The 12,356-nt window shown below is 40.6% G+C and overlaps 1 protein-coding gene across 7 annotated transcripts in view; it reads right to left on the bottom strand.

Moving 5' to 3' along the window:
- znf536 (zinc finger protein 536) overlaps positions 1-12,356 on the bottom strand; it is a 234,989-nt gene that overhangs the window by 101,450 nt on the left and 121,183 nt on the right. For all 7 annotated transcript variants that reach the window (XM_008404913.2, XM_008404917.2, XM_008404919.2 and 4 more), the window contains one exon: positions 3,358-5,639. In XM_008404913.2, the coding sequence (XP_008403135.1) occupies positions 3,358-5,638 (2,281 nt within the window). In that variant the 5' untranslated portion in view covers position 5,639. The remainder of the gene's footprint in view (positions 1-3,357; positions 5,640-12,356) is intronic.

Genomic DNA, 12,356 nt, shown 5'->3' with positions numbered 1-12,356 from the left:
TATATATACACTGCTCAAAAAAATAAAGGGAACACTTTAACATTTAAGTGAACACTGAAGTGTTCCCTTTATTTTTTTGAGCAGTATATATATATATACGTGTGTGTGCATGTGTGTGTGAATGTGTGTGTGCATGCGTGCGTGTGTGCGCGTGTCTGCATGTGTGTGTGTATTCCTGTGCCACTGCACCCACCCTACACCCATCTCTCTCTTTGTTTTCCCTCAGAGCTCTTAAATAAGTTCCATCTCAAAGACAAAAGTGCCAGAGTTCACCTTCGTTCACAGTTGACATGTTATTGTTGATTACTATAATTTAAGTTTAACTCAAAATTGCTGTGGGTAGGTGGTGAGACAGAGGCCATCTTGCACACATGCACTCACAGGAAGAAGCACCCAGTCAGAGAGAATCAAACAGCCGTTTTCTCTTTCTTTTCTCTTCAAGAGCTAAGTTATTAAGATAAAGACAATGGTACAGTGACCACATCCTGTTCACAGCACAAGACAGTGATATATATGTTCACACAGAGTACAACCCCCTTTAACTCATGCACACACTACACATAAATGTAGACGCCCGTATGACACCTTTCTCCACACGTATTTTTCACACATTAAACTTTCTAATTTGAAGGTTACTGAGCTCCAAATGTGAAGCGAGTTTTAGAGGTTGTGAGGAACAACAAGTCCACTTTAGTTGTGTGCTTTTAAAGGAGAAGGTTGAAAAATTGTAACAGCTTGCCAAAGATGCCAATCAACATCACTGAGTTTTACAAAACTCAACCACAGCCTCTCAGTTGAGGCACAAACTAACAGTGTAGGTGACTGGATTGAGCCTGACACAAATGAACTGTAGACCAATGTTTTTCAACCACTGTGCCGCGGCACACTAGTGTACCATGAGTTGATCGTCAGGTGTGCTGTGGAAATCATCCAATTTCACCTACCGTATTTTCCGGACTATAAGCTGCTACTTTTTTCCTACACTTTGAACATGTGGCTTTTCTGTGGATTTTTATTCAACCACCAGGGGGCTCTTTAGCAGGAAGTGAATCATTGGAAGTCAAAATTGGAAATCAAAGAAGAACGCGCTGATTTTTATTTAGAACAAGCACATGCTAGCAGCAGGCACGACGGAGAAATGTTTTCAAACTCATATGATGCAACTTCTAAGTTGAGGAGTATCGATCTGGCAGTACAGGAGGGAAATAAAACCGCTGCACGTAAACTCGGCGTGAACAAAACCGGATTTGGAGACGGAGAACTGCGTCCTTAATAAATCCAACAGTTATTAGGATGCTGCCCTCTGCTGGGTCCTTAGTGGAAACCGAGGGCGGCAGATATAGCCCGGTGCAGTGATATATGTAAGTTTCCCGGGGGATTCAAAAAATTTGAAGGTACGATTGGTGTGGTATTGGTATGGTGCGCTCATAGTCCGGAAAATACGGTAATTGGTCATAAAAGATTTTTTGAAAACAAATTAATTATCTGCAAATAATGACATCTTTGAGTGTCTTTGCTGTAGTAGTGACTAGCGGCGTAATCATGTAATTTTCTTACCACTAGATGGCAGTAGGTACAGAGCATTTTACATTACAACACGAGAATTAACATCACTGTTGTGGCACTGTTCAGGTGTATTTCTGAAGTGGACATGTTAAGTGCAATTTGAAATAAGAAATGCAAAATATGAAAAAAAAAATTGTGTTTATTTGATTCCTATTCAAGACACTTTGACAAGAATGACTATATATGTAATAAAGGCGGCTACAGAGTATCTTTGTTTACATTTTTGGTTGGTGGTGTGCCTCATTATTTTTTCAATTAAAACAATGTACCTTGGCTCAAAAAAGGTTGAAAAACACTGCTGTAGACAAACCACATATATGCATGACATATATGCTAAAGTAAACCTATTGTTTTGACTTGGTTATTTTCTTTTTAAATGACTTTTAGTTCTCTAATTAAACTCTGAGCACAAACATAATACAAACCTTTAAGCTATAATACAACTTGGTTTATTTTACAGTTTGTTTATTTTTTTTTAGTTTTATGTGCTTACTTGTGCTTCTAAATCAGTTGAAATGCCACAAGCTGCACCCATCAGAATTGAGGTGCTTAAGTCAAAATCAACAGAGACAGAGCTGGAGATGCTAAGATGGAAGGAGGGGAAGGATGGGGGTGGAGGGGGTTATACAGAGGGAAAAACTTCCAGCATTAAAATTCAGAAGATAATTACATCCGCAACACCCCCACCCTGTTGAGAAAGTGTTATGTTTAATAGTCTCTATAAAGAAAATAGGTTTTTATCTCACTCTCATTTTCATTAATTCCTAATTGGGGTGGGGGTTGTCTGTTATTATTTCTTAGATTAAAATAAACATAGCCTGTCCCATGTTCAAACCCATCACACTACACAGGCATGATAAGGACTTCATGCCTCTGTGAATAAATAAACAATTTTGTCTCCACTGGTGGAATTAAGTTCCTTATAGCCTTAAGCTAAGCCACTCTAAGTTATATTTATATATATTTATTTTTTTCTCAAAGGATTCAAGAGTACATTCTTGCTTTTGCAAATGAAATTCAGTTTTTTTTGACCTGCTTTATATGTATATCTTTAATTAGTGTCTTGTTTAGCTTAAACCGGCTGATTATCGCATATCCGTGACCTAATTACTGCACACGATTCTTAATGCCAGTATTGTGCCCTAAGGAGCAACCAAAAGTTACCTTTAAAAACTAGTGTAATCATTAGCAATGAGCTGCCCCTAATCCTACTAAACATACACTTATCTAGCCCCGGCCAGTCTGTGTTTGCTGGGTAGGGGAGGGGCTGGGTATTCTCCACCGTGTTTATTAAAGACATTTGTTAATCACTGTGGTTAAAACAAGTTTGTCCCTATGCTCCTAGTCTTTAGCCGTGCTCAACAGGGATCATAACGACTAACCTGCAAATGAGAATGCAGTTGTAAACCTGGTGTTTTCTTGGATCACTTTCTCTGGAGTCATTTAACGCTTAATGGAAACTGAGGTGAAAATAGTTTAAAAATATTAACTGACTTTGTCCATATGCCTTCAACTGAAACTAGATATATGTGGGTAAAAAACAATGTTTATATTGAGTAAATGAGTATACAGTATCTTAAACCACTCTTCATTAAGAGAATCCTTGTCCAGAAAACAAGCATTTAATTTTTGAGAAGTATCTGTTACTTCTTTTTGAATTTATTTAAAAATGAACTCATCCATGGTTTTGTAAAACTATAGTTACTGTTTGTGCAATGGACAGCAAAGTAATTATGGAACAAAAGAAATAGGCGAAAAAAAATACTAGTTTCTTGAATTTTGCTCTGTTACCTGAGGAAGGCGATGAGGGATGTGGACTGTCATCTTGAATGCTCCCCGTCTGGGACTGTCCGCCTCCGGCACCGCTCTCTTCGGTCACGTTGGATGAACCGGGAGTCGTGGAGCGGCTGATGGACTGGGACTCAGGGTCACTGGCAGAGCCACGACGCTCATCTACACCTTGATGAAGAGCTTCATCAAGGCCTCTCCTGTCTTTGCCATGTATTCGGGAGTGGACAATCATTTGATGGTAGGTTCTGAAGACGCGGCCACAGTCAGGGCACTCTGAAGGCTTCTCCTTTAGGGTGGAAAGATTGTAGTCAATGTTTGGGGCTCCTAAACCAGACAGACCTCCAGGAGCTTCAGCACCACCATGGTGAGAGATTAGATCACGATGACTTTCAAAGCCTCTGCCATCCTCCTTCATGGGAATCATGGCTCCACTGGAAGCCTTAGATCCCTGCATGCCCTCAGAGAGCTGCTTCTGCTTGGAGCTATCACTAGAAGCAATCATGGAATAGTCTTGTTTGTCCTTTGAGTAGGAAGCCAGGGCCACAGCACCACTTATCTCATCTTCCTGCCCTGGGGTTATATGTGGCTGGTGCTGCTGCTCCTTGGGCATGAAAGCCCTGTCCATGGCCATACCACGTGCCATGATCTGCCAGGCTTGATAGCTGTTGAGAGAATCCATTTCTGCCACTTTTGCAGCTGCTTGAAGGCGCTCCATGCAACTGGACTTGAGTGGTGGCACAAGATTGAGACAACCAAGGAGTGAGCGCTTTTCATTTTCACCAAGCCCATGTGCCATCCCCCCTGCCATTGGTCCCAGCAGTTTTCCTAACATTTCCTTTTCCTTCATGGCAATCCCTGCTTTAGCCAACATCTGGTGTTGCTCACTAAGGCCTTGTTTGTCTGGTGAAAGGAACCCTCCTTGAAGACATGAGATGTAACGGGAATAGAGATTGGCATGAGCTTCTTGAGCTAGATTGCTCATGCTATTAACAGCGGCCATGTCTTGCTCACTGGGCTGTGGTGGCTTGCTCTTAATGGCTAGCTTGTTTAGGTGAACCTTCATATGGTTCTTTAGAAACCAGGGCTCCTTAAAGCGACGGCCACAGATTTGACAGCAGTGCTCAAAGGAGTCCTTGTGCTTTCGCATGTGACCCTTAAGAAACCACGCTTGGCTGAATACCTGGCCACAGACATCACATCGAAATTCAGTGGCCATTTGCATGCCACCAGCTCCACTGGCACCCTGTCCTTGTGTGGTTTCAGCTGTGATGTGAGCTTTCTCCACATGACTTATCAGTTCTTCTTCATGGGAGGCAGCAAATTCACATAGAGTACATTTGTAGGGCTTGTGGAGAATGCGGATGTGGCGGTCTAATTCTTCGCGCTTCTTGAATTTTCCTTTGCAGAATGTACAACGGTAACCGTTAGCTGGGTTCACGGACTGTTCATCCTGGTTCGTTGGCTTCGGTGAAGAAGATGGCTGAGAAACTGTGTCTGGAGTTGCGAGGCCAGAAAGTGGAGGTGGGCCACAGGCTGATGGCATTTGCTGCTGATGGGTGTTGGAGCTGCTGTTGAGGACAAGATGGGGTGTTTGAGCAGTCTGGAGAAGACTTCCACTTCCTCTCATCTGCTTATCTCTCAAAATGGCTCTCTCCTCAAGCTCATGAAGCAGCCTGTTTTCCTCTCGGACACGGCCACGGCCTTTACCCAGATTTCCAAGTTTATGAGTGCGAAGATGGATCTTTAAATTGCCCTTCTGAGCTGCTCTGTGGTCGCAGTAGGGGCACTTGAATGGCTTCTCGCCTGTGTGTGTACGCATGTGTAGTGAAAGGATGCTGTTAAAACGGAAACGTTTGCCACACAGCGGACAAGGATACTTTCTATTCTTCCGAGCATCATCTTCGATATCGTTCATCTGTGACATGATGCCCAAATTTTGGCCATTGAGAAATTGCTGAAGATCAACCCGACCATTTAGCCCACTTAGTGCACCTGCATCAATGTCTCGGTTGAGCTGATTGGCTAACAGGGCCATCTGACTGCTGATAGGTTGACTGGCCAGGGCTGCGTGGTGCGTCTTCTCATCCAGAGGTGTGACAGCCTTCTCCTCAGGAATCTGCTGTGGGCGGTGCAGGTCAGGAAAGGCGTGTCCTAGTTGGGCAGTGAGCTGGTGAAGCTTTTGACTGATGGGGTAGCGGCCATTTAAAACTGCACTACTGAGATGGGCGTCGGTGTCAGGCACCGCTGATGATACACCAAGACATAAACTGGAGTCCTCCATCCTGTGGGACCAGACAGAAGAAAATAAATTAGTTGTAATGATAATAAAAACAGTAAATATATTACTATATTATGCAAAGTTGATTTCTGGTTATCCAACAACACGACCATGGGTCATGCCTGACTCAATGTATGGAACCCTAACCTTGCAAAAACCACCATTGTCAATGAAAGAGATACTCTCTTTACATTTATAGTTTTTTTCAAACCGTAAAGCCACACTGGATACAATATTTACTGTTACACACCTTTCACAAATTCAGGAGTGTGTATTTAAGCTACTAGTGCCCATCTTATTAGAATCAGTTCAATTACCCACTAACTTTTCTGAAAAAGTCGAGTTAAATTGTTGGGAAGCTTCCTCCATGCAATAATTATGATATTTACAATAGCACTTTAAACAAAAATGGTTGTTCAAAGTGAACAAAGGATTTTTATCCTAATTTCACTCAACCTTTTGTGGTGCAACTCTCCTAAGGATATATCAAGGCTGCTGTGTCTGTCCTCATTTTTTTGTTTGTTTTTTTTCACCACAGTTTGGGTTTTACATCTACCAGATTCTTCAGTTTTAAGACTAATAAAATAAAGTTCAATTGTAACTTTAAAAAAATAATAATCTTAAGTGAAGATAAATTTTTTTATCATAATGCACATTGACAACGCTAGTTAAATTACGCACCTACATTTAGTAATACAAAAATACATCCTTAATAGATTTTTACTCCTTTTTCTTTCTCCAACTGCTGGAAACCGTTTTACTTCCATGTGTAACATAAGTAGATAAATAATTAAAGAAAAGCGAACAACAATGGTTAAATGCAGACCCATCTGTTCTCCAAATGGAGAGTTATAAGGAGCCTTTCCCACCATTCCTGGCTGCTTGCTTGGGTCAAACCCTGAGAAGCAATGACCATGGTTCTGCTTTAGTCAACAAAATATCCTATAATATCTCATTAAGCTGATTAGTATGCTGCCCGGTAACAGTAGTTGCATGATGATAATTTAAGCTAAGCCCTTTGTATTGCACTGAACTGCTTTTAGGTAGGCTTCAGGACAAAAAAGGAGGCCAGGAGCATCAATAGGATACACCGAAATCAAACATGTAGAGTTTGGTGTACATGTTAGAGAAGCGAAGGCCAACTAAGACTGCTTTTATTTTCTTTTTTTTTTTCCTCCCACTATGTACTTATGAAGCACCATAGACTACACTGTACTTGTTTCATTTGTCATCTTTTTCACTCAAACATTCTCTCTTGTCCTCTCGTCCCTCCCCTCAGTGGGAGGTTAGCAGACATAAGCGTTGTCTGTTCTTGTAGTCACTGGGCTCTCCAGCCCACGAAATTGATGGTGGATTCTTATCTTGCGGACATGAATTAGACAATGTGACCAGTTTCTACTTGTGTGTAGAGGAATGTGACACTTGTGGGCTGCCCTTTGAATTCTTCTTATTTCTCCCCACAACTGTTAGGAAGCAGTTCCAATGAATTGGGTATGGTATGTTCTCTTAAAGCTGCTTAAGTTTTCAACAAATCGTTTGTGCTTTTACTTCACTTAGAATAGTGCCACTATTATATCAATAATAACTCATATCCTGCGTATAAATATATAGTGTCAATCATCAGCCATGCATATTTTGGAGAAGACCTTATTTGAGCGGCCCTTCTTTCAGAAGCGGCTGCCTTTTGGAATCAAAATCTGAAAACTAGGTTGATGAGCTGTTGCTCATTTGGGGAGATAGCAGCTTGCCCTTTTCTTCAATTTGATTTCTGCCTTTATCTTTAACATATAACAAAGGCAGATAGACAATGGAATATTGTGAAATGAACTGACAAATCCAGTTTGTGTTTTTTTTCCTTTCTTTTTTTTAATAAACGTATCCTGGCTGACGAGCATATGCAAATGAGGCACATTTATATGCTTGCCTTGCTCTCGAGTCATTTTATATTTTTTCCCCTGATTAAAAAGGACATTTCTTATGTGACATCCCCCCTCTGCTCACATCAACACACACACACACACACACACACACACACACACACACACACACACACACACATCAGGGAATACGAGGGTGGTGTGCTCGAATGCATAGACACACGGATAAGACATGCACTCAACCCAACCTCTTTGACAACAGACAACAATTCAGTATGAGAATGCCCTCTAAAGATGCAGTGAGCAGGTCGCAACTCACCCACAACTCTTTTTTTTTCTGTTCTGACAATATCCTGAGTGCAGTTTTTATAAATCTCCTTCAAAATACATAAGAGCGCAGAAGAAAAAAAAGCTTGTGCAATATTTCAAAAAGTTTAACATTTTTAAAGAATAAAGTTTGGTTTTTGCATCCTTACCGGTCATATTAAGTGAAAACTTGCCCCTCCTCGTTCCTAAAACGCCTCATTGTCTCTGATGCTCCTGTAGAGACTCTGCGTTTGAACAAACAGATGTACTTCTATAGTGGTATGGTATCTGTCTGCCGTTATTCTAACCTGAATACACCTTATCATTTCCTGGCATGTGAAGCAGTGCTGCCTCATTAAAACTATTGGCTCCTCTGATACCTCGAAAACCACAAAGACTTCCTTTAGCATTTTCTCACGATAGTTCCGTTGTTGTCTTTATAGTTTGCGGTTTAATATTCAGCAGAGCACCACGTGCACTCGTAAAAAAAAAAGAAACCCAAGCCCTCTGCACATTTCAACGCGCAAAAGAAAAAAAAAGTGATTTCACTTAGTTTCTTTTTCAGTCCTCAGTGCAATTATGAGTGGTTTCTTAAACACAATGGAAGTGTATTTCAGCCACCATGAATGTGCTCAGTTCATTTCTGTTATCATTAATGGCATGTATCCTAAATGCATATGGAATTTAGATTTTTTTTCTTTTTCTCTAATTGTAATAAATTATTGTAAATACAAGACAGTTTGTGCATTAACAATGTGTAGAAACTGTGACCTACAGTTGTGGTCGGAAGTTTATAAACACTCATCATGGGCATGATTATCCAACGAATTTTAAGCTTTTAAAGTTTCCGTAAACAAATGTTTGTACAACCAAAAACCCAGATGATTTTTGACAACAAGAATTGAGTGCACATGTTTGATTTTATTGTGAAGTTTCTCTTTCACTCCTGATACAAACAGGCTCAAATACAGTACATACATACATAGACCGAAGATTCTGCCTAATATATATTTGCTTGACTACACTTGTTGCTACTTTGTTGATGTGATGACCTAATTTCAGTTATGATCCTCAGGAGCCACCCAGAACTCACCAAGCTTTAAAGACTTCTGTAAACTGGAAACTAACAGAACACCAGCATCACTGATGTTTTAGATTTCAGTTTACTGATAGAGTGTCAACCCAGGAAAAAGGGCCCCACTTCAAAATCAACACCTTCAAGATGAAGTGAAATTTGCAGTTGCCCACAAGCCGAATGCCTCCTGCAAAAAGTTTTATGGTGAGGCAAAGAATGAGCTGGTTGCCCTCAGTGACAAGAAGTAAATTAGAAGCAGTGAAGATGAGATTTTCAAACCCAAGAGCACTGCGAAGCACAAGCAAAGCATGGTGGTAGCTTCATGCTACAGGACTGAAAACTACTGTACCTCCAGTTTTTCTACCTCACCTCATTCTAACATCTATGCTGGTGCTTCATCATGTCCCCAAACACTGGAACCCAAAAACTGGTTTGGAGATGAAGGAAGCGGGCAAACAGTATCCTTCTAAACAGGTCCTACCCTAAACACAGCCGTAAATTTGTGAAGTACACCTAAACCCTGTGTCTGAGATAGAAAAACAGCCAATTAGAATTAGACTGATCAACTATGCAGCCTAAATCTGGTTAAAGGCCAAGAAAACATGTGCTCTAACTGCAGCTTGCTCAGGAAGCTTTGGGCAGAGATGAGTAAATATAAAGTTGAAGCTGTATGAATAGTTCAGAGCCTATGCAGATTTTGAAAATGATCAAATTCATACTTGTGCACATTGTTTTTGTTTTCAGAAAAAGATTGCTGCATAATCATTTCACCCAAGAATTATAATAACTGAAATAAAAGATTCAAATCTCCAAACAGATCTGACACCAACTTACATGATGATTGTAAGATGAATTTGGATCGCAGCCGTCTTGTAGATTCATTTTGGATTAAACGCATTTCCAAACCTGCTTTTCAAATGAGTTGCAAGTTTGACCATAAAACCTTTGTCTGACATTTAAGACAAAGATGAGTGAGGGTGGGGATCAGACGGGATCGAAAAGCCATTAGTCGGACTTTACTTTATTTTGGCATGTATCGACATGATTCCCATCAGCTTACCACAATGCAATACCTCATTACGTCCTCATGAACAAATTCATTGCTTTAAACAAATCAGTCATTATTCACAATATGCTGAATTCAATCATTTTTGCACCAAATCATTAATGACACAAGGGAGTTGGAGCGACAGCATTCTGATGTGCAGGGGGACAATGTGGGGATTTACCATATGTTACATGTGCTGAGATTAGAATGCTAAATATTTAGTGATTAGACAAACATCAGGGATATTCAGATTCATTAAAAAAGAATGTGTTTTCAAAGCACAAACAGATCTTCCTCATCGCTTCAAATATCAATTACATCTCAGCAAAAGATGGTTTAGTTAGAGTTGGCTCTTTGTTAGGCAGAACACACCAGATATGAGCTTCTACCCCGGCTTGTGTTTTGTTCTATTGCAGGTGGTCTTTGCAAGACGTCTAATTATTCCAATAAAAAAAGCTGCCTTGTTTTCCTTCCTCTCTCTCGCACTTTGACTTCACTGCATTATTACTTTCTGTAATGAGGTGAAAACACTCTGCTCTGAACTGCACTTGGAAAACAGTCACACAACACCACATTCAATCTAAACTCCATCCTGTGCCCTGAGCCACTTGATCAAAACCAATAACATTGCATTTCAACAAGATGGGATGTTTAAGAACTGGACTGTGTTCTTTTCAAGTGGAAAAAAAAGTGAACCCGAAGACAAGGCCAAGTTCAGAAATGAGACAGTACACACATATGGGGGGAGGTCTGTTCTCTCTTAACAGACCTTATTAAAGCAAACATGAGAAAATATTAATATAAAAATATGAGGACTGCACAGCAAATTAAAAAACATGCATTTGCGCTAAGTTTGTTGAATATTGTGATAACATTCTCATTGCTTTATTAACCAAACTTTTCCTTCAAATGCTTTTTCTTTTCAATAATTTTTCTGTCCCTAACATTGTGCTTGTTGCTACAGTTTCTAAAACTATATATTTTATAAAGCCACATACAACAGCAGAAACCAACAGGTAAGGAAGTCAGCTGGAGAAAAACATCACAGACACATGGAGTCAGTTCTGAGTATTGATCAGATAATTTATTATTTATCATGATACATTTCTCATCATAAAAATTTTATTTATCATTGCCAATTTTAGTAGGGTTCCTGGTGCCCATCTCCAGCTAACGTTCCAGGCGAGAGGCGGGGTCACCCTGGACAGGTCGCCAGTCTGTCGCAGGGCAACACAGAGACACACAACCATCCACATGCACACTCACACCTAGGGACAATTTAGACAGACCAATTAACCTGACAGTCATGTTTTTGGACTGTGGGAGAAAACCGGAGTACCCGGAGAAAACCCACCATGTACAGGGAGAACATGCAAACTCCATGCAGAAAGACTCGGGGCCGGGAATCAAACCCAGAACCTTCTTGCTGCAAGGCAACAGCTCTACTAACCGCACCACTGTGCAGCCAAATTGGTACTTATTAAAATAAATAAATAAATAAATAAATAAATAAATAAATAAATAAATAAATAAATAAATAAATAAAGCAAGCAGAAAACATAATATTCTCAACCATTCAATACTAATGTATTGTTTGGAAAAGTTTGGAGAAGACGTTTTAATCATAGAGTATGAACTCCAAACAGCAGAAATTTGCAGAGAATGAAAAACTATTTCCATTGTAGCTTCAGCTGCCTTTTATAAACAAGAAGTAAAATTCTAACCTTGCAGTCAGCAATGTCACTTGAAAACCTGACATACCACAAACAAAGAATCCTCAACGACTACAAAGCCGACACAAAAGTGGATGGAAGTGGATACGTGAACACCATATCATCTTGAACGCGGAAAAACTAACAGAAGGGTTTTTGACGAGAGCACAGGCTCAATAGATCTGTGACGAGTCTGAATGAACAGGAGCCTCTGCTTCTCCGTCTTTCCCCTGAACAATGTATCATTGAGGGATGCTTAAGAGGTCCTGTCAACAGGTAGTTCAACTTTCAGTTCATCCCCACTGATCAGTTGGAGCCCTCCTGACAGCGAGAAAAGAAAGACACCGGGAGGGAGCGAAAAAGGCAGAAAGAAAAATGTTGTGGATCTTTTTATCCGTCCGTCGCTCTGACAGCCTCGCAGGAGATGCCAAGGGAGGAAGATCAATGCGGGACAAGCAGATTCCCACAGTTCATTGTTCCGGGCCAGCCAAATCATCTTCCCAAGACAGACGGGAGCTCAAAGCTTCCCTTTATGATAACCATTTTGGTTATTATTCCCACTATGATGATGATGACCTGCAGATGTCTCCGTCTCTGTCTGTGACTGAGTGTGTGTGTGTGTATGTGTGTGTGTGTGTGTGTGTGTGTGTGTGTGTGTGTGTGTGTGTGTGTGTGTGTGTGTGTGTGTGTGTGTGTGTGTGTG

The sequence above is a fragment of the Poecilia reticulata genome, linkage group LG3, assembly GCF_000633615.1.
Source record: "Poecilia reticulata strain Guanapo linkage group LG3, Guppy_female_1.0+MT, whole genome shotgun sequence".
NCBI classification, from domain to species: domain Eukaryota; kingdom Metazoa; phylum Chordata; class Actinopteri; order Cyprinodontiformes; family Poeciliidae; genus Poecilia; species Poecilia reticulata.
The sequence above is the reverse complement of the archived record's forward strand: the minus strand, read 5'-3'. Positions and strand labels throughout refer to the sequence as shown.